General features: G+C 36.5%; 2 protein-coding genes across 7 annotated transcripts in view; both read left to right on the top strand.

Moving 5' to 3' along the window:
* The window catches only part of SPART (spartin), a 30,078-nt gene extending 19,301 nt beyond the window's left edge, over positions 1-10,777 (top strand). For all 6 annotated transcript variants that reach the window (XM_008692232.2, XM_040622067.1, XM_040622089.1 and 3 more), the window contains 3 exons: positions 949-1,107; positions 1,187-1,277; positions 9,240-10,777. In XM_008692232.2, coding sequence (XP_008690454.1) covers positions 949-1,107; positions 1,187-1,277; positions 9,240-9,513 — 524 coding nt within the window. In that variant the 3' untranslated portion in view covers positions 9,514-10,777. The remainder of the gene's footprint in view (positions 1-948; positions 1,108-1,186; positions 1,278-9,239) is intronic.
* A 5,202-nt stretch (positions 10,778-15,979) lies between these two features.
* The window catches only part of CCDC169 (coiled-coil domain containing 169), a 46,403-nt gene continuing 35,455 nt past the window's right edge, over positions 15,980-26,927 (top strand). The window contains 2 exon segments of the mRNA XM_008692230.2: positions 15,980-16,137; positions 17,629-17,708. Coding sequence (XP_008690452.1) covers positions 16,055-16,137; positions 17,629-17,708 — 163 coding nt within the window. The 5' untranslated portion in view covers positions 15,980-16,054.

The raw sequence follows: 26,927 nt of genomic DNA, 5'->3' as shown, positions 1-26,927 counted from the left end.
GTTAATCTAAATGTTCATAGATGGTTTAACCTTAGGAGTAAAGGATTAGGACAAAGCAGTGTCACCTTGCTACTCATAGTGGGATCTATAGCAACATCAACCTATCTGAGAGCCTTAGAAATATTTCAGGTACTTGGCTCACATTACTGATTCAGAAACAAGATCCCTAGGTGATTTTTATTTGCTTATTAGTTTGAGAAACATTGGTTAAAGGGTTATTTTGATGTGTCGAGAGGGGAGTGTCTGTGTCTTTGAAAAGGAATGGCTCTGAATGTATTTGCTATCCTTGACTATGACACATTCTTTTAAGGACAGCTCACTGCATAGTAGTTGGGGTCAAGTGGGAGGGATGTATTGTTTGAATTAAGCTGATTTGGTAATTCTGGTGTCAGCCTTCCCAAGTAATATCCTACTAATTCCTTCTCCTTTGAGAATCATAGATCTAAAGTTTGGCATTTTAAGATGGCCAGATCACTCCTTCATGAATTATCATTAGATTTAGTAAGATTATCTTTTTGGTATTCAATATTCTTTGAATCAGATTTTGGATTGTTTACTTAAATAGGCTTAAATACTTTATTACTATTTCAGTGAGATATTTATCAATATGGAGAAAACCTAGAAATACACATAGCTGGAAGACATGAAAGATGGACCTACAAGTCTTTCATTGCAGCAGTCTTGGTTTTCTTTTAAGCAAATTTCCAAAAAGAACATTATATTTAAGAGGCAAGGTTTTAATCATTAGGTTCTACAAACGTATCTTTAAACCAAATAATAGGCTTTGTTTAAAAACTAGGCAGCCTTGGTTCTCATCCTTATATAGAAATGCTAAATTATGCAATAAAGCAACTTTAGATGCTCATGTAAGAATTTTGTTAAGAGTGGTAAAATCAAGGGAAGAATACATTTTTTCTAAGTGTTTCCTTTTTTTTATGGTTATATTAGTTGACGGAGTTTGCACCGTAGCAAATTGTGTTGGAAAGGAACTAGCTCCGCATGTCAAGAAGCATGGAAGCAAACTTGTTCCAGAATCTCTTAAAAAAGACAAAAATGGGAAGTCTCCCTTGGATGGTGCTATGGTCGTAGCAGCAAGTAGTGTTCAAGGTAACAAAGACCCATAAATTTAACTAGGAAGCTCCATTCGTTTAGCTGTAGTGTTACTGACTTTTAAATATATTTGCAGGATTTTCAACTGTCTGGCAGGGATTGGAATGTGCAGCCAAATGTATTGTTAACAATGTTTCAGCAGAAACTGTACAGACTGTCAGATACAAGTAAGTTGAGTTTTATCATTTTAATGACTAAATCTCCTATAGTATTTGCAGAAATTCAGGACAGTTAAAATGATCGTGTCATTATTGAGTATCTGATAAAACATTTTTTTACTCTGTTTTTCTTAATACTATTTTAGGTAAATCAATGGAATTACTGTGACTTTGTCTTACATTACTAATGGTTATATTTGTTCATCACTAATGCAAAGAATAAGTTTAATGAAAAAAAAGCCTGTAGTTTCTGAATACCTTATATTGACTGCATGTTCTTGATGGGTGATGTTTGCCGGCAGTTTTGATGGGAAAAACTTGAATTATATTAATGTATTGTATCTTGTTAACATTAGCCCCTTCTTTATACAAAGAATGTTGAATATTGTCACATCTTATTTGACTCTACCATTGTTCATTCTTATTGGAATGGACAGATGGTATGTCATCTATTTCATATATTAAGAAGTGGGCAAAAATAGAAATGAGTGATCTGCCCGGCTACTCTGATAACTATTAAAGGTGAGACTTAAAACAGGATTTTCTGATTTTAGCTCTTTGTTCTTTATAAGTCCTAGGGGAATCTAGGTCTAAAAAATCTAGTATGAAAGACCCAAGTTGCTTTCTTAGCTTTGAATTAGTTTAAAGCCTAATATTAAATTTTTATTAGAAACCAAAAAGTAATATTAATGGTATTCTCAACTCCCAGTTATTTGTATTAATTATCTACTCACAACATTTGAGTTCATACTTATGTATTAGACATTGTGTTCAGTGCTTTTCCATATATGTATTTAAGCTTTAACACTATTTTTCTTTGAGAGAGGAGAGAGAGAAAGGTGGGGGAGGGGCAGAGGAGGAGAGAGAGAATCTTAAGCATGCTTCTTGCCCAGCACAGAGCCCAGCACGGAGGTGCCATCTCACAACCCTGAGATCATGACCCCAGCCAAAACAAGAGTCAGACACTTAACCAACTGAGCCACCCAGGCACCTCTAGTCTTAAACACTATTATCTCCATTTTACAAATGAGGAAACCAAAGTATAAAGCTGTTAAATACCTTGTTAAAGATTATACCCCTAGAGCTGGGGTATAAGCCAGGTCTCTTTGTGTCATGCAGTATGAAAGAACAGTACTGGACCAACCCTGTCCTTGATGAGACATCTATGCAAGTTTAGTATCTAGGGTAAGAAACCACTATCTATCATGCATTTACCTTCCCTCCCACTATAGTAAATTACCTGTGGCTTAGGAAAAACTAACTTAATTTCCAGTCTGAGTTGATTTGACCTCCATCTGGGGCGTGCATACATTTTGAGTCAAAGCAGTGTAACATCTTGGAGTGTCAATTTGACCGAAAGATTTGTCAAAGAAAATACAGAATAGATCTGAAATTCTTTTGGTGGAAATATAAAACCCAAGTATTCCAGCTTACCTCTTGGTACTTATAGCCTTGATCTCTAATATTCTTTGTGTTATGGCTCTGAGGATACTTTGGTGGATCAGTCGTAATTAGAAAAAGAGTTTTTTCTTTTGTTGCAAGAGTCCAAGTGAGTCAGAAGTGCCTTTTAGGCCAAAAGTGAATTATTTTTAGATTATCAGTATCATTTGTTAGCAGAAATAAGTAGGCAGTCATGTTAGAAAGTAATAAATGCTTCCAGTGGCTTTGCCCATTTCCTACTTTAATGAAAGAAAATGCTTATCTAAGTACAGTTAAGGAGAGCTTTATTAAAGATTTGGGATTCACATAACTAGCAAGGTTTTAGGGTAGATTTTGTATTTTTGGTCCTTAGGAGATGAAAAGGACATTTTAACTGTGGTTCTGAGCTCATTTATTTTTATTATGGTATGTATTGCTGTTCTTTTTATCCTTTACTCCAAAGATTCATGGAGTGAAAAAACAGGTGAGAATTTAGTTAAGTAGGTTTATATTTCTAACTATAAAGGTACTTTGGTCTTAGCAGTAATTTAATTAGAAACTTAGGAAGATGTGAGGGGCAGTGGGAATATAAAGGGTTTTGTAATACTGTTTCCTCACTTATGGCCCAGAAGTAGAAATTGTCTTTTAAAAGAAGAAACTGCAAGTATTAAACCAGTAATAACTTAATGATATTTATCACTGAAGAAATGGAAGAGCCAGTTACTTCATTTAATTTGGTTCTCATTTATTTACATAAATTTATATTTATGAATTTACATTTATTTACACTTTCAAAAAGTATTTGATAGCATAAGCACTTGTGTTTTTCTCCTCTAATCCAACTGATGATAGTATAATAAAATTTGTATTTTTATTGCCTATGATAACTTATTCTCCCAAGTTTTGAATCTGCCATAATTATATGAATTATGCCTAGGAGAAAAACGAATGTGTTATATATACTTCCTTATCTGATTTCTGGTGTTACAAGCCAGTACGGAAGATTATCTTTTCATTTAGGCATATTTAAAAGCAGATTGTGTTAGAGAAGTATATTGTTTATACGTTTCATGGTTTTGATTATGATTCAAGATAACGTTCATTGATTATGAATGGTTTATCTAAGGATCTATATAATTAATTATATTCTTAAAATTTTTAGGTAAATGTGTAGGAACTATTCATTAAGACTATTTTTGTCAGTTAAATTAATGCTTTTGTCTTATTTTAAATTTAGGAACTTGAAGACCTACAAGAACAATAAAAAAGCAATAAGTAACTTCAAATCTGCTATATTTAATTGCAGTATGGTGTCTACTAAATAATTCATCAGTCTTCTAAATAGCTTCTAAATTTCACCTTTAAGCCCCTCCCCTTTTTTTTTCCATTTGTAATTGTTTAGAGGATGGGGTACCTTGCTGGCTGGCTTAGTCAGAAAAGGATGTAACTCTTGATCTTGAGGTCCTATGTTCAAGCCCCACACTGGGTATAGAGATTACTAAGAAAAATAAACTTAAAAAAAAAAAAAAACAGTTTAGAGGAAAAGCATATAAATTCAGTAAGTTAGATCCATTTTTGTTTTCCCCTCATTAAAATTTTATCTTGTTCTAAGATAAAATGTGTTCTGTATTTTTCTGAAGAATAACCTTGTAAAATTGTTTTTCTATAAGGAATTTACTTTTTTAAGATACAGTATTTTATTGGTTTGCTTAGTGAATTTTAATTAAAATTCCCCTTAAATTTGCACTAGGTGAAGGGGCAAATTCAAACTCATTGAAGGTAATTCTTTTGGCAGATGTCATATTACCCAAAACCAGTTCTATATAGCATCTGTTTAGGAGTTATATAAGATCAGTCTTCTCTTTCCCGTACGGTAACTATACAAGCATTTAAACATTATCATCATGTCCTTCACTTACTTATTCTTATCTCCTGAATACTCCCAATTCCTTTAACAATTCCATATATAGTACGGTTTCCACATCCTTCATTTATCAGTGTTTTTCTCAAAATGGAATCCAGAATTGAATGTAGTATTGTGTGTTGTGACCAGATAGAATACAGTGGGATTTGCCTCCCTTGTTTGGGCATATTTAGCATTTGGCAAATATGGCACACAACACAAAGAGTGTATCTCTTTAGTAGCTGCTACTTTATTGACCCATATCAAATTTGGGTTGTTTTTTCTTAAATGAAACTTTTATTTAAAATCTGGGCCTTTATCTCATTTTTGGACAGTTGATACTTGTACCTAAAATTAAGAACTTTATATTTACACTTGCTTAATTTCACATTGTTGATTTTGACTCATCATTAAGTCTGTCTTTCAGTTTGGCTTCAGATTTGGTGTATGTCATATTAGCCAGGGTTCCATTTTATGCTATCTTAAGCTTTGAAAGACTTGTTTTTTTAATGTCTTAGATATCTTCCTCAATTTTTCATGAATAAGGTCTAATCACATACTTACTGTAGCCTCTCCTGATTGATCTTGCTCCAAGACTTACTGCTTGTTAAGATTAGTGGGTCAGCTGTCTACAGATTTTAACAGTATTCTCATTTAACTCACCATTCAATTTTATCTTATCAGACTACTTCTCAGGGTTGTTGTCTTCCATATCCATTCATTGAATATTGGTTCTAAGGTTTACTGTATGCTCAGTCCTTTTCTGTTGTTTGTGAATATTAATTATACTGGTGTCTGTAGTTACAACCTCTCAAATTCTATGTTTCCAGTTAATTTTTGTCTCAGTCTTTTGGCTTCATAAATCCCAACCCATAGCCCTACAGCTATTTGTTTGCCAAGTCCTGTTTTTTTATATTTATCCTTTTCTCTTCAGCCTTATGACCACTACTGTAGAATAGACCCTCATCATCTCTCATCCGTCTTATAGCTTGTTTCCTAACTGCTTCTTCTGTCTCCCTCTTACACCCTTAAAATTAACAATGCAATCTGAGTTAGAGCTGTCTAAAACATAAATTTGGTTGTGCCATTCTCATCGGTTTCAACATGAAGTTTAAATTCCTCAGTTTCACTTGTAAGGTCCTTCATAAATTGGCCACAATCCTTGTCTTGGATGGATAGACTAAGAAGATGCTATTTCTATTTTAAATATTTAAGATTAATATTTCCAAGAACAGTTTTGAAGGTTGTATATAAATTGAATTTTAGGCAGATTTACTTTAAATTTGTTATGACTGAAATTTTGCTATAATTAGTGAAATCTAGAATCACTGCCCATATGCTGTCTTTGTAGACATTACTGAGTGTGCTGGAGAATTTTTTTTTTTCCTGCAGAAATTTCTGCAAAGTCTCATTCAAATTGTATATTAAGTCTCATTGACTTTTTTAGAGCATACTTTATATTCATTTTTTGAAGAGAATTCAATTGGTAGTGTTACTTGGTATAAAAAATCTGGTTTGATAAGCTATAATTAAACTTTTTAAAAAGTAAGAAATCAAACATAAACATTGTCTTTTTACCAGAAATAGGCTTTCTAGTTTTTAGCAGTGTAGTCTGAATCTACAGTATAGTTTGAATGAAGAAAAGAACTGAGCAGTTCTTTATCAAGGAAGAGAAGAATAGATTCCTGCCAGGTATACTGGTTCTAAGGCATATTGGGAAGCAGAGGTGATAGGTGAGGATGTATTAAAGAAAATAAACACAACTGCCTAAAAGTCATTTTACACATTTTGTATAATGGAATTTTCAAAGTGCTTTAATCTAGACATCTCATTTTATGATATGAAGAAAAAAATAATGAGGCATAAAGAGGTTGAGACCTCACCAACATCATATGGTTAGTTTGGGGCACAATTGATATTAAAATGTAGTTTTTGGGGGCACCTGGGTGGCTCAGTCATTAGGCGTCTGCCTTCGGCTCAGGGCGTGATCCTGGAGTCCTGGGATTGAGCCCCACATCAGGCTCCTCCGCTGGGAGCCTGCTTCTTCCTCTCCCACTCCCCCTGCCTGTGTTCCCTCTCTCGCTGGCTGTCTCTCTCTCTCTGTCCAATGAATATATAAATAAAATCTTTTAAAAAATTAATAAAATAAAATGCAGTTTTTTGACTCCTAGTTTGGTACTGTTCCCAAATTAACAGGAATTGCTGTTGAAATGGAGCTAGCAGGGGAAAACAAGCAAAACATTAGCATATCAACACAGATTCCTTTTTGCACATTACTACTAATAATACAGCCTTTAGAATTGTGTTACATATAAAAATATCATGAGTGCAGTTAGAGGTATCAGATTGCATCAGTATAATAGGGAAGTGGAAGTTCCAGAATCTGAAGGATTTCCTATATTCAAAAACACTGATATGGCCAAATTCTTAAGTTAACCATGTCACTTTATTGTAGCTCACACAGACCTGGAAAAGCAAAGCCCTAAGAGAAACCTGCTCAACCAAGAGTTATGCTCACCCTTCCAGTGCTGAAACTGCTACCCCCTCTTTCTTCTCTTTTAACTTTAGCCATTGTTACCTGATGATAGTATTTGTGGGGGCTTGATTGACAGTGAGAAGGTTCCATGTCTTCTGCAAAATGAGCAAATGCTATGGAATACCGAGGGGTTGCAAAGCAACAGGGACTGGCAGACAGCAGTTAAGGAAGCTTTAATGTCTGGTAACTGGTGAGAAAGCCCCATTGAAGAGTGGTATGGGGGCGCCTGTGTGGCTCAGTCAGTTAATCGTCTGACCCTTGACTTCAGCTCAGGTCAAGATTTTGGGATCCTGGAATCGAGCCCTGTGTCTGGCTCTGCACTCAATGGGAAGTCTGCTTCAGGATTCTCTGTCTCCCTTTCTGTCTGCTCCTTCCCCCAATCATACATGCTTTCTCTCTCTCAAATAAATAATAAACCTTTTTTTAAAAGAGTGGTATAGACATATGGTTTGACAAATTGTAGGTTCTGTCCTCCTCTGGTTCTAATAACATTAGGCACAGGACAGAATGGAATCCTCATTCAGGAACTTAATAAGATTCACACTTCTAGCACTGAAATTGAAAAAAACAAGCATGAACAAGCTAGTAGGATCACAAACCACTGTTCCAGGCCAGACTAATGGTAATAGAGGACTTGTGTATTCAAAGAACAGATCCAGAATTAGTATAAAATGTCCAGATACAGGTCACAAAGCATTTAGGAGACATCAGTATGTCCTGGAAAAAATTGTGAAATGTTGCCGTTCTGTTGTTTGTTGTTTAAGTTTATGCTTGCTAAGCAAGAAAAAATCTGGCAATTTGAAAAGGGTAAAGAGAAAAAGCAGTGGGATAATTTTTAGTATCTTTGTATAGGCCTTTAACTTGTATTTTCTTATAGAAATGGTATTAAACACAGATATTGGTAATTGTCAATAATAACCGCTTTTGTATAGTGCTTTTATAATTTCCCAAGCACTTTGTTATACATTTGATGCTCTAAAGACAGTGTGGTAGATAGGGCAGGAATTAATCATTTTATTCATTCAACAAATATTGAATGTCAGGCAGTGTTCTTGGTGTGTAGGTTACATTAATAAGCATGCAGAGTCCTTTTCCTAATAAGGTTTATATTCTAGCAAGAAATAAACAAAACAAAAACAATGGGAATTAATAATTTCTATGGTATGTAGCAGGTGGTAGGTATAGAATAAGAGCAGCTTATGGGTGGATTGATGGACAGTGGGGTGGAGCATGTGGAGTAAGGCAGTTGAAATAGGTGAGATAGTGAGAAGACAATAATTAGCTGATTTGAAGAAGCTGAGGCAGTGAGACATGTGAATATCTGGGATGAGAGTAGTTTAGGCAGATACCAGCCAGTACAAAGGTCTTAAGGTGGCACGTGTGTTTGATGGGCTCACAGAACAGCAAGAAGCCCAGCGAGTCTGCAGCAAAGTGGAGTGAGGGAGATAGTGTTGTAGAATCTTTGCTTAAAGATAACCTCAGATTCGATACGTTAAAAGACCTAACCAGGGGCGCTTGGGTGGCTTAGTCGGTTAAGTATCTGACTCTTGATTTCAGCTCAGGTCATGATCTCAGGGTCGTGAGATCAAGCCCCCTGCTGGGCTCTGCACTGGGCATGGAGCCTGCTTAAGATTTTCTCCCTCTCCCTCTTCTGCTCCTCACCTCTCTCATCCCACCCCCCGCTTCCTCTTAAAAAATAAATAAATAAAAGACCTGACCAAAGTCTAGTTAAGATAGAACTCGAAACCATTTATAGTGACTATAGATTCTTTGTGTCCTATAGTTGCTTCATTGAAAATTCTCTATTTCCAGAAGGGGTGGGTTAAAGAAGGAAATAATGACTGATGAACAGTCTTTATTATAACCAACATAGTCTTTAATTACATTAATCTCAGCTAGCTTGAGTTTATTTTCACAGATTTTACTAAAGGAGAAATACAACCTTGGCAGTTGGATTTTATTCTTTACTGTATTTTAAGTTCTTAATTAAATTGAAACATAACCTTTGATTTTGCTTTCAGGAATAACATACTAAACGTGGGACTTATTTAATACTAAATCGGAAGATCTTAATTTATAATTTTAATACTTTTTTCGAATCTTTCTTTTAAAGATATGGGCATACTGCTGGAGAAGCTACACATGATGCAGTAGATTCTGCTATCAATGTTGGTGTAACTGCCTATAACATTGACAACATTGGTATCAAAGCAATGGTGAAGAAAACTGCAAAAGAAACGGGACAAACACTCCTTGAAGACTATAAAATAGTTGATAATTCTAAGGGGAGAAATCAAGAAGGAACAGCCAATGTAAGCATGAAAAGGGAGAAGGGTGAGCAGACAAAGGAACTAGAGAAGAGTGAGGCAAAGAAGAAAGAGAAATGAAGGAAGTGCTGTGAATCACCTATACCAAAGCCTTACAAGGTGGATGCATTTTTGTTGAATAGGCAAATGTGGAGTTCCCCACAGATTAACCAGTGTTTTAAAAATGTATTCATTCCTATGAAGTGACTGTTTCATAAGCTTTATAGCATGTATTGTACTTACAAGGAACAGAATCAGTATTCTTGCATCTGGCCTTTAGAAATATAGGTTTATTTTCTCATTAAGTTTATTTTTTCTAAATGTGGCTAAAATATTTTTGCAGTTAAAGTAAGACTAATAATACATGTGCTATAAATCTCATTAAACCTAATGTTAAACTATTTTTGTATTTGCTGTCTTTCAAAAAAGCAAGGTAGGAAATTATATATTTACATAAAATTTGGCATTTAGTAACCTTAGCTCTAATTGTACTTGGAAGAATGACTTAAAATACTGTCTGTTGGCTTTGCATTTATTGTGGATTTTTTTCCCTTGGTGCTTGTCAAAATTTTCAGTGTGTAAGCTAAAAACAACTGTAATCCTAAACTAAAAGAATTCTCAGATAACATTTAAAAGACTTTTTCAATACAGGGAATAAGCTAATCATGAAAAATAAGATGAGGTTCTGTAAAATTATTTGGTAGCGTATCTCTTTGTTAGGAAGGGAGATGGTCTTTCTGATTGAGAATGAATACAAAGAGATTTTTAAGTCTTCTGGATTTAGACTGGTATCAATCTACTAGGAGCCTAGGAAATTTTGGTGTATGATTGATATTATGTTAAAATTTGAAGTGATTATCACCACCTTAATTGGACAGAAAAGTACTTTAAGAAATCATTTTACTATATCTACTTCTTTAAGTTATTCCAAGAGGCAAAATTTTTGTAAAAAATATGAACAGAATTTTTTGGGTGGTAAATATATTTTTATTTTGGGATTTAGTCCTTAGAATTTTATATGTTAAAGCCAATAAATTATTAGAAAGAAAATCTTCTATTTATAATCATGGCAAAGAATGTGAAGGCTTTAGGCTTAATCCATGGTGGGAGAGGTATAACAGTTTCCACTCTGGCAGAAGACAGGACATTCACAGACCTATAAGGTACAAATACATAAGTAAATATCTAATGGCATTTTATTTTTGTTTACTGATTATAAATGATTGGTATTGATTTTCATAGCTATTGTCCATTCTAATATTTCTGAAGCTTTAGTGGCTACTTAGTTTATTAGACTTTATTTGAAACTGTCTTTACGCTTTATGAATAAACTGTTTCTGAATTACTTGGCCTCAAATATACTCACAGGATTGTATTTTGGGAACACCTAGAATTAATGGGTTCTTTCCCTAAGGCTAAGGATAATGTGGAAATAAAATTGAATTGGTAAATAGCTTCCAATTAATCTCTACTTTTAGTTTGAGAAGTGTAAATATTCTCAGTATTTACTGCTACCAGGTCTTTGCCTCATTTTGCCTCTACAGACTGTCCCTCCCTCATGCTGTATGGGGTAGTTTCCTGGGAGCACCTCCAGGCACCAGCTGTCTAGAAAGATCGAAGAGAACAGTATGAAAGAAGTCATATACTAGCCTCAAAAAGGAGGGACCTACACAATAGAGTGATTGTTCAGCCAGACATTTTTCTTAAACTGAGGTAGATAAGAAAGGACTAATGGCATTTATAGATATCCTTTGCTTCCAACTGCTTAACACTAGTTTTTTTGTTTTTGTTTTTGTGTTTTTTTAATTACCATTCCACTGGCTTGATAGTTGGTAGAAAATTGCCCAAGATATTAGCGAATAGGTCACCAGTCCTAGATTTTGGTGATAGTGTGAGCTTTTGTCCTTTGCTCTGAATTCACAGGTATTTTAGGGCAAGCTAAGAAAAGCGAAGCTTAGGGCTTGTTAGCCAGAAATCATATTATATTTCACTTTTTAGGTAAGCCTGAATAAAGCTCTGCTCAAACAGAAATTAGTTCTCTGATCTATTCTTGCCAAACTCAAGTTTAAACAGACTTCTAATGGATTTGGCCATTTTGTATTTAGTTTAGCAACAGAAGTACTTAAAATTGTGTGTGGTTTCTGAATAGCTTGCTTTCTTCAAAATTTTTTTTCTATTCATATTTAAAGATATAGAAAGATGAATTTTAAAAAATCTTTATGAACATACATTAGGTGAAAAAAAAAAAGGCCCCAAATAATATCTTCAGATGTATTCTATGCAAAAAGTTGTCACATGTGAAGAAATAGCTTGATCACCCCAGAAGCTATTCATCGGTGGAAACAGTGACTAATGGCAAGTGTCCTCTACACAGGTGCACACACACACATGCACCTCAATCCATTTGTTCAAATTTGGAAGCCAGATGAGGAGCAAATTGCTAGAGTGTGCTATCAAGGAAGCAAGATCTCTGTGATAAGGGATAGGGCCCCAGTATTTGCAGGTTTAAGAAGCTCCAGAGACAGTATGCCTAGTTAATAAAACATTGCTATTTAGGGAGTAACTGAATTGGGAGCTGAAAGAATGAGGTTTTGGTAGACAGCAGATTTTGAACTTAAGTTTTCTGAGCTAAAGCCACTCTGGTGACAGGATTCAGAGTATTTATAGCTGTGGAAGTGGAGTGGAGATTCAAGCAATAAGAGTTGCAAGTTGAAGGGCAAGTTTATGGGCAAGACTCTGGAAAGACCACTTTTAATGTCAAAGTCAGTAGACAAGGAATGTTGGTGAAGTCTCTGGGTAGAAACAAGGAGAAGGAATAGATGGTTGTTACATCAGGAAGGCATGCCATTTATAATTGCACCAAAAATAAAATACCTAGGAAACACTTAACCAAGGAGGTGAAAGATCTGCACTCTGAAAACTAACATTGAAAGAAATGGAAGATGACACAAACAAATGGAAAGATATTCTATGCTCATGGATTGGAAGAACAAATACTGTTAAAATGTCCATACTACCCAAAGAAATCTACAGATTTTTTTTTGATGCAATCCCTATCAAAATACCAACAGCATTCTTCACAAAACTAGAACAAATAATCTTGACGTTTGTGGAACCACAAAGAACCCTAAATAGTCAAGCCAAGCAATCTTGAAAAAGAAGAACAAAACTGGCATCACAATCTCAGATTTCAAGATATACTACAAAGGTATAGTAGTCAAAACAGTATGGTATTGGCACAAAAACAGACAACTCAATGGGATAGAATAGTAGGCCAGAGATAAACTCATGATTACATGGTCAATTAATATTTGACAAAAGAAGGGGCGCCTGGGTGGCACAGCGGTTAAGCGTCTGCCTTCGGCTCAGGGCGTGATCCCGGTGTTCTGGGATCGAGCCCCACATCAGGCTCCTCCGCTATGAGCCTGCTTCTTCCTCTCCCACTCCCCCTGCTTGTGTTCCCTCTCTCGCTGGCTGTCTCTATGTCTGTCAAATAAATAAATAAAATCTTCAAAAAAAATATTTGACAAAAGAAGCAAGAATATGCAGTGGGGGAAAAGAACAGTCTTCAACAAATGGTGCTGGGAAAATTGGACAGCTACAATGCAAAAGAATGGAACTGGACCACTTATACACAAAAATAAACTCAAAATTGATCAACCTAAAATGGATCTCACCTAAATGTGAGACCTGAAACCATAAAAACCCTATTACATCAAAATAAAAAGCTGCTGCACTGCAAAGGAAACAACAAAACTAAAAGACAACTTACTGAATGGGAGAAGATATTTGCGAATGATATCCAATAAAGGATTAGTATCCAAAATATATAAAGAACTTCTACAACAACACCAAAAAGCCAAATGATTCAATTAAAAATGGGCAGAAGACATGAACAGACATTTCTTCAAAAAAGACACACAGATGGTCCAGATGAGATACCACCTCACACCTGTCAGAATAACTAAACTCCAAAACACAAGAAACAACCAATGTTGGCAAGGATGTGGAGAAAAGGGAACACTTGTGCACTGTTGGTGGGAACGCAAACTGGTACAGCTACTGTGGAAAACCACATGGAGGTTCCTAAAAAAGTAATTCTACTACTGGGTATTTACCCAAAGAATAAAAAGACACTAATTCAAAAAGATATATGTACCCCTATGTTTACTGCAGCATTATTTACAATAGCCAAATTATGGAAGCAGCCCAAGTGTCCATTGATAGGTGAGGGGATAAAGAAGACATTATATAATATATATATTTACATATATAAATATGTAAATATATAATGAAAAGTTACTCAAAGAATGAAATCTTGCCATTTGCAACAACATGGATGAATGTGGAGGATATGATGCTAACTGAAAAAAGTCAGAGAAAGAACAAATACCATATGATTTCACTCATGTGGAATTTAAGAAACAAAACAAATGAACAAAAAAGACCAGCCAAAACAAAAACAAACCCACCAGATTCTTAAGTATAAAGAATAAACTGATGGTTGTCAGAGGGAAGATGGTGGGGGGGGGGATGGGTGAAATAGGTGAGGGGGATTAAGAGTACATTAAAGTGATGAGCAGTGAGTAATGTATAGGATTGTTGAATCACTATATATATCCCTGAAACTAATGTTAACTATTCTGGGATTAAGTTTTTTTTAATTAAAAAGGCATGCATATCAGAGGAATGGGTTTTTACGTAAGGATGGAAGAATAGTGATCTGGAAATAGCATTAGAGGTGGACAGAGTTCTTGACCCTCCTGGCCCAAAGAAGCAGGGGTTCTACAAAGAAACCAGAGAACAAAAACATCAATTCTTGGCTTTTGATAATTCAAAGCTGTTGTTTAGGGGTAAATCATAAAGACTTGAAAGAATACATAAGCATCCTTCTACTGTTCCCAGCTCACTCCCACCTCCACCCCCACCCCTTCAGTCTATGAGAGACTGAAACTAAAAATTCTGGCTGGGGAAGAAAAGAAAGGAGCCACGAAGGCAGGGAATAGACCTGGTGAGTGTCCGAGAGGAGACCTGAACTTGCTCCCCACAACCTATGTCAGGCTGAGCACAAAAGTGGGAGTACAGGATTTGCCATACCACATGACTTGATAGAATTCTATCATATTAAACTTTTAAAATTAACTATAGGGTTTTTTTTTTTAAAGCAGTGAACATATTTCACATCTCTTACAAATCAAAATTTGTACATAATAAACCCTTGATTGCAATTAATTGAACTAATTCCTCAAAATGCTTCAAATTCTCTTTTTGCCTACAAATCTGGGTGGTTCTTTTGGACATTAAACAGTATCAATTGAATGTGCTACTTATTACACTTATGTTCAAACAATTAAATTCCAAACTATCCCCATGCTTGAAACATCTCCCAATACAGAGTCTCCAAATTTCCAGAATTTCCCTTCTCTCTTAAAACCCACTTTCTAATTGAAGACTTGACTTAGGTCCAGCGTGTATCTAATGAACCATTCTACGGTTTTATACAAAGTTTAAGCGTAGCAACCATAGATTCAAAACTTTTTTCTCTTTTTCCCATAAATCATCAAGTTTCCAAAAATATGTTGATAAGCAGCAACCAAATTAAACAAGCATTTACCACATGTGCTTTTTATGCTTAAAAAAAAAAAATCTTTGAAAGAGTATCTTATGGGCATAATCAATATGTATTTACCACTACCAAGGGTCACCCTTCTCAACATTAAAGATGCAGAATAAAGAAATGCTTTACCAGAGTATTTGTGCTGATTTATGTCAGAAAACATGGTCCCAAGCTCACACTTCTCAAACTGATTCAGGATATGGAAAATGCACCAGAGAAGTCAGAGGTAAAGGCAGCCCATCTTTCTACTCAACGATGGATGGGAGCCAGGGATAATACTAAAGCACGGACATTTCAGGAGCAGAATGCAAAATTTGTGATTACAAATATAAGCATGATACTTCAAGCTGTTGTAAGCAGCTTTGAGCTATGTCCACAGACAGTGCCCAGATTTGGCAAAACAAAGAATAATCTGTACTGGAAACTCAGAGTCAGAGTTCAGGCCCTGCCTCTCAAGGTCTGCTCCTCAGACACTCCTAACCAGAGCCTGTAGTATGCAGTAAACTGAAGCAAAGATAGGCACAGCCATTCTTGGATTCAGCAATTCCCTAACAAGGGCTGAGAGTAAAGTGAACATCAGGCCTGGGTCAGTGTTTTAAAAAAGCACCAGGGCCAACAGTTCCCTACTCCCCTACAGTCAGCCATATAGCTGGTATACAATCCCCTTCCACCAGTTTGGGAAAAGGAATGGGGCCTCAGCTTTTGGGCTTTGAGAGGTGCTTTTCTGACAACGTGTTTCCAGAACAGTGAGAGTTCTTCCCCTTTCAGCTACACTCCGGGCGGCACAGCCTGTGTCCGGCTCCCCCACTCGCTCCCTAAGCCATCCTTCGCCCCCGCGGCGAGCCCTGTGACGTCACCGGGAGGCGCCGGGGAGCGGGCGACCGTGAGTACAGGATGACGACAGCTCCTCACAATGCTCGCTTTCCCAGCTTGTAGGTGGCCCTTCAGGTCTTGTGGTCTTAGCTGTAAGAGGGGAAGGGCGTGGGGCGTTTCTGATCCGACAGTATGGAGGAAGGAAGAGGCGACAACTTCGACGGTGTGAGCACCGACCGCCTTAAAATGAAGTTACTGGAAGAAATCCATTCGAAGTGAGTTGGAGGGCGTCGCGCGGACTCCCGCCCGGGTGTAGGGTTCAGGTACAGGCTGCCTGAGAAGATGCACCAGTGTGTGCCCGGCTGTTGAAAGCCGAAGCCACCGAAGCCCATGGGATGCCAGCAGTGTGACTAGGGCAGATCTGGCGACATCTAGAAACTGTTTGATAGGAAAGATTGATTTGCCTCTTTGATTAAGCGTTTGGTATTAAAAATAGGCAGATTTTGAGGTAGGATTTTCTGTCTTTAGGATCAAATTAAATGGAGTGTATTGTGTGCTTATACTGTAATGCTAAAATATGTGTTTGATTTTCATGTTTTACTCAATTGAGCTTTTCTGATTTAGAGAAACAAAGGTTTTATTTAGTTATGCTTGTCTTTCATCCCTTTAGAAGAAATTAAGAAATGGTGTAAAATTTTGTAAAAATAATGCCCCTCCTATATACTTTAAAAAATACTCAATATCCTACTTTGTGTTAAATCTTTGAAACATTTTAAGTATTTTTTTAAATACCCCCAATCCCACTAGCAGCCCCCATGAGATTTAGACTCACCTCTGTGTCCCTAAAGCTTCCTGTGCTTTCCTCTGTTGTAGCTCTAACAATACATTTTTAATTACTTGCTTATTTCTTGGTCTGATATTAAACTGTAAGCATTCTGAGGACCAGTTGTGTTCCCTTAGTCAGTAGAGTATAAAAGCAACACTTTAGAGGAATCCTGCACAAATTCAAATTGCAGTTCTTATCACTCAGTAACTACATGATCGTGGGCAAGTTAATGAACCACTAAGCTTCAGTTTTCTCAACTCTAAGATTGGTGTACAAATCATTATACCTCATGTGGTTGTTGCCAGGATTGAGTGAAAAGTATGTAAAGCACTTAGCATCAGCTTATAGTAAGCACTTAATGGAAGTTAGCCACTGCTATTGTCATTGTTCAGTTCATTTATTCACTGTAGTATTTTCAGCATTTAGCACAATGCCTTGACATAATAGGCAATCAAAAACACATATTGCATAAATGATTCTGCCATATTTTGATAATTAATATGCTAATTTACTGATGTCCTAAATAGATACTCTCTGGAATGCTCTTTGTGTGTATGTGTGTATTTTTTTTTATTAGTGTTTCTTTTCTCCTCTTTGTTTCAGGTTTTCAGTTACCTGTTGCCCTAGCTATTCCATTCTCTCATCCCAGTTAATTGGCTGGGCTTTGAGAAACCAGATTACAACTTCTTGGGATCATATTTAAATTAAGGGTAAAGGGTTTCTAATTGTCACCGGGGGGCCTCTGAGCTTTAGTGCATATTAAAGTCCTTATGGACCCTGGTAATCATAAGCCTCCATTTGCCTGATTTCTGATTCTCAACCATGCCTTCAATAAGTGACGTTTCATAATAAATTGTTCCTAAAGTAGTGGTATGTCACTATGTATTATTCTTTTCATATTATAATTGGATCATAATTAACAAAGTGTTTTTAATAATAGGGATATAGCACAACTATCAATGCTTGAATTAAGACGCAAGATAGCGGAACTGGAAGCTAAACTCCATACTGATGATGAAGGTATATAAGTAAATATTTTTATATGTGACTCTTGTATAATTATTGTTTATTTTGCCAAGATACCTATAATGTATTAAATTATACATAGGAAATAATAGTACCGAGGTCTCAGTACTGCTTTTTGGCAGCATTAATAATAATTTATTGTAGAGGCTTTTTTGACTCTAATATTTCAGTGTCAAACTTGTTACTGCATAATTATTCATCTGCTTACAAGTTCAAAATGTTCATTCATCAATTAGCAAAACCTTTATTACATAATATCGATACATTATTGTTTTTAGTAAATAATAAAATGCCACAAGTTTTCTATTTAACTCAAGTAATACCCCTTACATCTTAACTTCTGGATTTGGCTATAACTTTAAAATCTTTATCCAGGTCTTGGCTATTTGTGTTGGAAGAATGCCAGGGGAAAGGGGGTGGGACTCAATGACTGTTGTGTGCATACACACACATACCCACATGGCCACATACCCATATATCCTTAAATTTTAAGTAAATTTATTTTAAGTAAATTTTAAGTAAATTTTAAGTAAATAAATTTATAATGTATATAAGATATTAATTCATTCCACAAATATTGAGACCTGCCATATGTCAACACTTTGAATGGAAAACCTTTCCCTATTCTGAAGAGGTTCACTGACTATTGGGAGAAAGTATCAAACAAAAATATGAATATTAGAAGAGATGTAAGGAGAAATGGAAGCTCAGTTAAGGGAACCTAACACAACTTGGATGAAAACACAAAGACAGCCTTTCCAGGGGAGGCAGAGCTTGAACTGAATGCCGAAGAACAATAGGAGTTTATTAGGATTATGGGGATAGACTTTGGTTCTCTCTCTTTTTTTTTTTTTTAAGATTTTATTAATTTGAGAGGGAGAGAAAGTCAGAGATAGCAACAGAGAGCAAGAAGGGGAGGAGAGGGAGAAGCAGGCTCCCTGCTGAGCATGGAGTCCAAGGTGGGGCTCGATCCCAGGACCCTGGGATCATGACCCTAGCTGAAGGCAGAGGCTTAACCGACTGAGCCACCCAAGTGCCCCTGGACTTTAATTCTTAAACCCATTTACACTTTTCTCTTCTTCTATTGGGGAAGCTATGAACAAATAGAATTAGTAACCATATGATAGATAAGTGCTACTTAAGTACCCAAGGCTCTTTTAAAGGTTGATTGGAGAACACTACTTTGTCCTAAGGCTGAAGTAGCTTCCTGTGTCTCCACATCTATATCTGGGATATATATAACTGGCTCGGTGGGGAGAGACTGTGAGTGCACTTACCAAATAGTTGAATTTGGTAAGGCTAGCTGGAATTTTCTCATCTATTCAGTTACAGACAAAACAGGTCACACTCACAGATATGCATGCAATTCAATAACCATGCCCATTAGTAAAATATAAGCCCCCCAAAATCCTATTATCACTTAATCTTCTCATGGGGAGGAGCTGGTATGTGTGTATAAAAAGAAAAGGTAAAATGATGGACGAGAAAGTTATTTCCTCAATGGGCCAAAGCTAAACCCTAAGGTGAAGGGGTCAGAAACATATACCCCTTCTTTAAGGCCAGGAACTATGTCAGGTAAGGTGCTTGTTATTATCCCCATTTATGGAAAAATGGAATTTAGGAATTTAAATAACTTGCTAAGATTATATAGCATATCATTTCTTCCTAAATCATCTATCCACCAGCACCACTATTGCTATGACAACTGCTATCTACCACATGAGCACTGAACAGTTCTGGTTATCGCTGCATAGCAAACCACCTAATAACTTAGGGGCTTGAAATAGAAAATTATCTCACAGTTTTGTGGATTGACTGTGTTCACCTGGGAAGTTAGTAATTGGGATCTCATGTTATTACAGTCAGGTGTCTGGGGCTCAGTTATCTGAAGGTTCAACTGGGCTGGACATTCCCAGATATCTCACTCACATGGCCAGCATCTGATACTGGCTGTTGGCTGGGAGCCCAGCGGGGTACTGCCTATCAGAAATACCTACTCATGGCTCTTGTAGCTTTTGCTTCTCACAGCATGGTGCCTGGGTTCCAAGAGGATGTATCCCAACAGCAAGCATTGCAAAAGGCACAAGTGACAGAAACTGCCAGGCCAGTGAAAGGTTACTCCCAGAACTGGTACATCATCAATTCCACTATATTCTATTGGTCAAAACAGTCACAGATTCAAGGGGATATAGAAGGAAATTCTACTTATCAAGTTCACAGTACAGAAGATACAGGGGATGGGATATATTATTTTAGTCATCTTTGGAAAATACAGTCTGTCAAAGGGAGCATTAAACATAATGCCATTTTAGGAGAACTCTTATGTAATTGATAAAGATGGAATATAGATTGTGCTGAGAATATGACAGGAAATGAGATTAAGGTTTATGAAGAAGGCAAATGAAGAATAGTCTTTAATATGATGCTAATTAGTTCATATTGATCCTGAAGCCAATGGGGCAATATTAAAAGTGTTCTAAAATAAATTTATTACTTTTTAAAAGATTTTATTTACTTATTTATTAGGAGGAGAGAGAGAGCACAAGCAGGGGGAGCAGCAGACAGAGGGAGAGGGAGAAGCAGACTTCCTGCTGAGCAGGAAGCTGTTGTGGGACTCGACCCCAGGACCCTGGGATCATGACCTTTGGCTGAAGGCAGACGCTTAACCAACTGAGATACCCAGGTGCCCATTTTATTACTTTTTCATATTATAAAAGAAATATGTGCACAAGTGGCAACTCTGGGTACATTTGTTTAGATGATTCTTTCATACTTACCCCTGTCCCCAAATCTCCATCACCTCTCTCCGCATCTCATTATCAGCTAATGAGCTTACCTTCAAAGAGAAAAGAGAAGCAATCAGAAGATTTCCACATGTTTCTACCAAGAAAGCTACCTACCTGCCTGCGTCTTTGCACATCCTCTTCCTTCCCTCCTGTGCTTCTGCGTGTTCTTATCTAAGGTGACTCCTCTACTTGTGTGATAGACCCTAACTACTCTACCCACCAAAGACGTCACTCCAGCGTTTGTCCTCTCTTTTTGCACCGTTTCCCTGCTCCCTTGGATCATTCCCAACAGCGTACAAATAGGCTGAATTTATTTTGTTGAAAAAACAAATGATAAAGCTCCTTTGGCCCCACGTATCCTCTTCTGTCATCTTTCACTGATCTATGTACAGCAGAACTCTTCAAAAGAGTGGTTTCCATTTCTACTCTTACCTGTTTATACTTGTTTAGTCTATCTGGCTTGTAACTGTGTTAATTTTTAGGCTAAATGGCAAATACAACTTCGAAGGGCTTCACATTCCCATAGTGGCCTCTTGAAGCCCTTTAGGGTTCATAGGAAACCATATGCAGGAAACGTGGTTTATGTTTTATATATGTGCTGCTGAAGTGAGCACAAAAGTGGTTTATGTTTTGATTGAATCTGAAGTTCATCTTAAAGTTCAGTGACAAGACCACAGGAAAGGATGTTCAGGAGACTTTTTTTAAAAAAATGAGAAGAATCAGTATTTGTGTAGACATTTAAGTGTATTTTAAAAATTGAAACTACCCTTTGAGAAAGATATTATTACCCCATTTTATAGATGAAAAGACTGACTCAGGGATTCTAACTCTCTCTCTCAAGGCTACAGAAGTGGTGAGGGATCTGCATTTGAATCTAGGCATTCTGGCATCAAAGCCCACACACTTAGCCTCTACTTGTTCCGTCTCTTATGCTCGCTTGCTTCTCAATATTTTTTCATTTAGAGAAGAGAAACTTGATTCACTGAGGCTGTGGGACATTTGTTTATCTAGGGTTAGAAATGGGCTGGATTTGCCCAGCACAGGCATGATAGTTTTGTTCTCTCTTGAACTCATGTACCCACTACTTAGGTGATCTCTGATCATATGCTACTAAATCCCAGCTGTATACTGACAACCCAAAAATTTACATCTCCACCTGGGACCTCTTTTTGAGCTCTTTGAATCTTCATTTATAGGCTGGTTTCTATCCTCAAGCCCCTTTGGTAATATATTAACAGATCAAATGGTTTTCTAACTCATCTCAGTAAATGCTAAAAAATATTTTGATAAAATTCAGTTTGTGTTCCCTTTTCTTTTCTTTTCTTTTTTTTTAAACAGAAAAACACTTCTATTTATCTTGGACTGGCCTAATACTTAGTGATGAAACATTAGAGGCATTCCTATTCCTGGGAAAAAAAACAAAAACAAAAACAGAGATGCCAGCTGCCACCATTAAAATTCAATATTTTTGAAAGTTTCAGTCAAACAATGAAATTTGAAACAGACGTAAGAGTTGTAGCTTTTAGATAGGAAGAGATAAAATTATTATAATTTTTAGTTTTTATAATTTGATATACAGAATTTTCCAAAGATCAATTGAAAGACTACTATATTAGTAAAGAATTAGGAAATGGTTGGATGCAGTAATGGAAGAAATGCTTATTTAAGGAAAAAAAGAAAAAACGCTAGCAAAAACCAGTTCAAAAATAGGGTTTTTAAATGACTATGCTCCTAATTTCAGCCCAAACTATAAAATACCTGACAATATCCTTAATAAGAAATATTCAAAACTTATAAGAAGGATAGCAGAAGACTATGACTATAAGGCACTAAAAACAGTTTAACCAGAATGCTCACCTTTTTCAACATAAGAGATTTTATACTAGAAAGAAACCCTGGAATAAAATGAAATTGGGAAAGTTTGCAGCCTTAGTACATGCCTTGCTGAGTCCGAGATCAAGATTTTTGGCAAGGTTGGTTTCTTCTGAATCCTCTCTCCTTGGTTTGTAGATGGCCGTCATCGTGTGTCTTGACATGGTCTTCCCTCTGTACCTGTTTATATCCTAATCTCTTCTTATAAGACCAGTCATATTGGATTATGGCTACCCATACGATCTCATTTTACCTTAATTACTTCTTTTGTTTATTTTTTATTAGTAGTATTTTTTCCCCTGAATTACCTCTTTTAAAGGCCCTGTCTCTAAATAATAGTCACATTCTGAGTCCTGGGGGTTAGGACTTAAGCATATGAATTTGGGAGGAGGAAGGGAGGGGACACAACTCAGCCCATAGCAGATAGAATAGAAACAGATTCTGGTTTATTAAAACAATATTATAATGCTGTGAAATTCAGGGTGACAATATTGTTAAATTTTTAAAAACTGCATCTTTTCAATAATCTTCCAATTACCTATGAAAAAAAGGAGAAAACTATTTTCATTTATGAGACTTATGGGAAATAGATTATTACAAAAAAACCTGAACCATACATTGAAATAGGAAACTACCGAATGTATCTTTTAGTCTTCTCTGGCTGCCGTAACAATATACCATAAACTGGGTGACTTACACAACAGAAATTTATTTTCTCATAGTTCTAGAGGCTGGGAAGTCTAAGATCAAGGTCTTGGCCAATTTGGAATCTAGTGAGGGCCCACTTCCTGCCTTGCAGATGGCCACCTTCTCATTGTTTTCTCACAGGGCAGAGACAGCAAACTCTGGTATCTCTTCCTCTTCTTATAAGGGTACCAGCCCTATCAGGTTAGGCCCCCACCCATTGTGACCTCATTTAACATTTAGCACTTCCCCATAGGCCCTATCTCACATGGGAGTTAGGGCTTCAACACAAAGGAATTTTAGGGGAACACAAAGATTCAGTCCACAACAACTCTCTGATTACTATCTGGCCCTTGTCCCACCACCAAGAAATTAGAACTTCAGCCTGCCTGCCCAAGTTTGAGAGAGGCTTCTGGGCAGAGAACTGGAACCAAAGAGCCAATTACCAATAATGTTTTATTGGAATTTGTGTCATCACATAGACCTTTAAAGAGCTCAAGGAAGAGGGATGAATAATTCAGAAAGTTCTGTTTGGAAAATTGGTATAACATTTTGAAAAAAATCCCTTTAGATCGTCACTCTATACTTAATTGTAAAACCTTCCAGATGCATTATAGGGTTAAACATTTTTTTTAATTACAAGAAAACATTTATGAATATATATCTTTTTATGGGTAAAGAAGGCCTTTCTTAGATTAAGAATAATAAATCACTGAGGAAAATATGTTTCTTTTTTTTTTTTAAGATTTTATTTATTTATTTGACAGAGAGAGGGAGAGAACAAGCAGGGGGAATGGCAAGCAGAGGGAGAGGGAGAAGCAGACTCCTGCTAAGCAAGGAGCCCAATGCAGGCAGGCTCGATCCCAGGACTTGGGATCATGACCTTGGGATCATGACCTGGGCTGAAGGCAGCCGATTAACTGACCGAGCCACCCAGGCGCCCCCTGTTTAGGTTTGACAAATACCGTCCCTTTAACTAAAAAATACCAATATGAGAAGTCAAACAGCAATATGGGAAATATATTAGTAGCTAACATGATGGACAGAAGGTCCATAGTTTCTCTACATCTATATTCTGTGCAATTTAATTAGAAAAAATAAAGTTCCCAGTAGATAAATATGAGTAGGTGTCTTCTGCCACCTTCCAGATTGGATGTCCTTTTGTGTGTTCCATAGCATCCACTTAATCAGTTTTCTCAAATGTTCTGGTTGTATGTTTCCCCCCCCACCACATGTCCTACTGTTGATTGACTGCAGGGACTGTGTCTCTTATTTTTGTATCCCTAGTGCCCAGTACAGTGCCACATATTAGGCTTTTTCTTTTCCTTGTTAACATTTTCTTCTTTTATAAAGTCTTTGCAAATTAACATAACTTCATCACTGTTATCATTATAAATACAGTGACCAGGACAATTAAACTTGACTGAATTATTAAAGTCTACGTAGACTCAAGGTTCAACCAATTCAACTGTGTCCTTTTTAACACTTAAAAATGTATTATTTGGCATCGTTGCTTAGTGGGGATTTGTTTGTTTTTGTTAACACTGTTATCTCTCTTTGGAAAAAAAAATCCATATCTAAAAGATAGGGCTCTACTGAATTTAATTTTTTAAAGATTTTATTTATTGAAGAGAGAGCAAGCACACGAGCGGGGGCGGGGGGAGAGATAGAGGGAGAGAGAGAAGCAGACTACTGTGTTGATCGGGGAGCCTGATGACTGGGGCTTGATCCCAGGACCCTGGGATCATGACCTGAGCTGAAGGCAGATCTTTAGCCAACTCAGCCACTTAGGCACCCCATAATTTAATTTTCTCTTACTTTATGAACTTCTTCTTTCTGGGTCAATTCATAAAATTGGCCATGAATCAAATTTCTAGAATGTTTCAAATTTTGGTTTGATTTTGCTTTTTGTTGCACTAATCCTGGCCAAGATCCCTCTTTGATAATGCAAAGCAATTTGATTTTTCTTTAAAAACTGGTGCTTGTTTGGGACGCCTGGGTGGCTCAGTTGGTTAAGCTTCATATTCTTGATTTTGGCTCAGGTCATTACCTCAGGGTTGAGAGATCCAGCTGGCATGGGGCTCCGTGCTTAGTGGGGAGTCTGCTCGAGAGTCTCTCTCTCCCCTGCCCCTCTCCTCATGCCCCACCCTCACATGTGCACTCGTGCTCTCTCTCTCAAAATAAATAAATCTTTTTTAAAAATTGGTGCTTGTTTTTTGTTTGTTTTTAGAATTACTGAAGAGGCAATGGTATTGCTCAGGGTATTTTTTCCACCAAGAGACACAAACGTTTCTGTTAAATTTTTATCCTCATAATCTGTATTTTAAATAATGACTTATTGTAAGTTTATTGTTAGCCTTTATAGGTTGGCTGCCGTTGTGCTGAAGGTCGGGGATCATCATTTTTGGTGTCAAGTGTATTGTAGCTGTCTCAAAGATAGCACCACATCTCTTATTTGGGTGTTTCAGATGTCCCTTCACTTCCCTTAGTAGGAAGCCTATTCAAAAAACTTGCTATTTGTAATTGCCACTCGTATTCCCAATTGAAAACATAATTTAAACATTATGCATTTTAAGGATGGATAAAGAATTATGCAAAAATTATAAACCTTAATATTTTTGGTACTTTTGGGTTATCACAGAACAAAATGTGGTAGAGAGAGAATCAGTGTGGTCCTTTTTTAGAAAAAGGAAGTCCTTGATAAGTAGGAAGTTGATGTGATTTGTGGGAGTCGATGCTATTTAGTGAAAAGAACACAACAATTTTATTAATCTCCAGTTTTGTGGGCCTCCATCTACTTGTTAAGGAATCAGAAGTTCTAACACACTTTGGTATTAGTCATATAAATCAGTGATGGCTGCAGGTTTTGATAAGTTATGTAGTCTTTATTTTTATGTAATCGAATATTAATTGATTATTAATTAACGAATTGTTAATAACATACACATTATCTTACCAGGGTTAGGAACATAATTGACCTGGAACAAATCGATGTTAATTAACTGTTTGAGAGCTCTGTCTTGTCTTTTCCTTTTCAGTTCAACAATAGCAACAGATCAGTTGGGCCCAGTTAGTTTATGAATCTTAAGATTTTTCTAAAATAGATTCTCCTGTTTTATGTGTCTTCTTCCTCCTAGCAAGATCAAAACAGCAATGAATGCATTCTCAGGTCAACTTTGGCAATGTGGCAGTAATTAGTAGAGGTCGGATAGATTAGATTTAGATATGAACTAATTGCAAAAATATCAAACAACGATATTTCAAATTAACTCTGGAAATCAGTCTCAATGATTACCCATAGCCTAGATAGCTTAAGAACAGAGTATTCTTTACTCTGAAAAGATTAGTTCGTACTCTTTATTAAGAAGTCAACCTAGAATTAGCCACGCTAGCTTTCCTATCTGCCCCAGCTGACTTACCCATTAGGTGCAGTAGGCACATTATACAGGGCCCTTGATGATACTTTTAGAGACCAATAAGATATTTTATTTTAAAATCAGAAGAAAAATAAATATTATCCAGTCTGGACTATATTTGTCTTTATACCAACATGGTAGTAAAGTAGAGTTTTCAATATTTTTTTACAGAGGAAGAGGCCCACAAAGGCAAAAGTGCCACAAAGGCCCATGAAAGTCACAGTGTAACCCTACAGCAGCATAAGACTATTTTTTCCCATTTTTTATTGACACTACTATTTAAAAAATTTCTCCTATAATGCAGCAGTCCATATGCTTTCTCTTTGTCTTTTGTCCCCTATAGTCCGGAGCCCTCTGGTATACTGAAGGAGTTACACGTTTGAGTGTGTACATTTGAGGTCAGTTTATCACATTGGGGAACGTGAATATTGACATCATTACCTCCAGGGCCTTGC

The sequence above is a fragment of the Ursus maritimus genome, unplaced genomic scaffold (assembly GCF_017311325.1).
Source record: "Ursus maritimus isolate PB19 unplaced genomic scaffold, ASM1731132v1 scaffold_10, whole genome shotgun sequence".
Taxonomy (NCBI): domain Eukaryota; kingdom Metazoa; phylum Chordata; class Mammalia; order Carnivora; family Ursidae; genus Ursus; species Ursus maritimus.
This window is presented reverse-complemented; position numbering and strand designations above follow the sequence as displayed.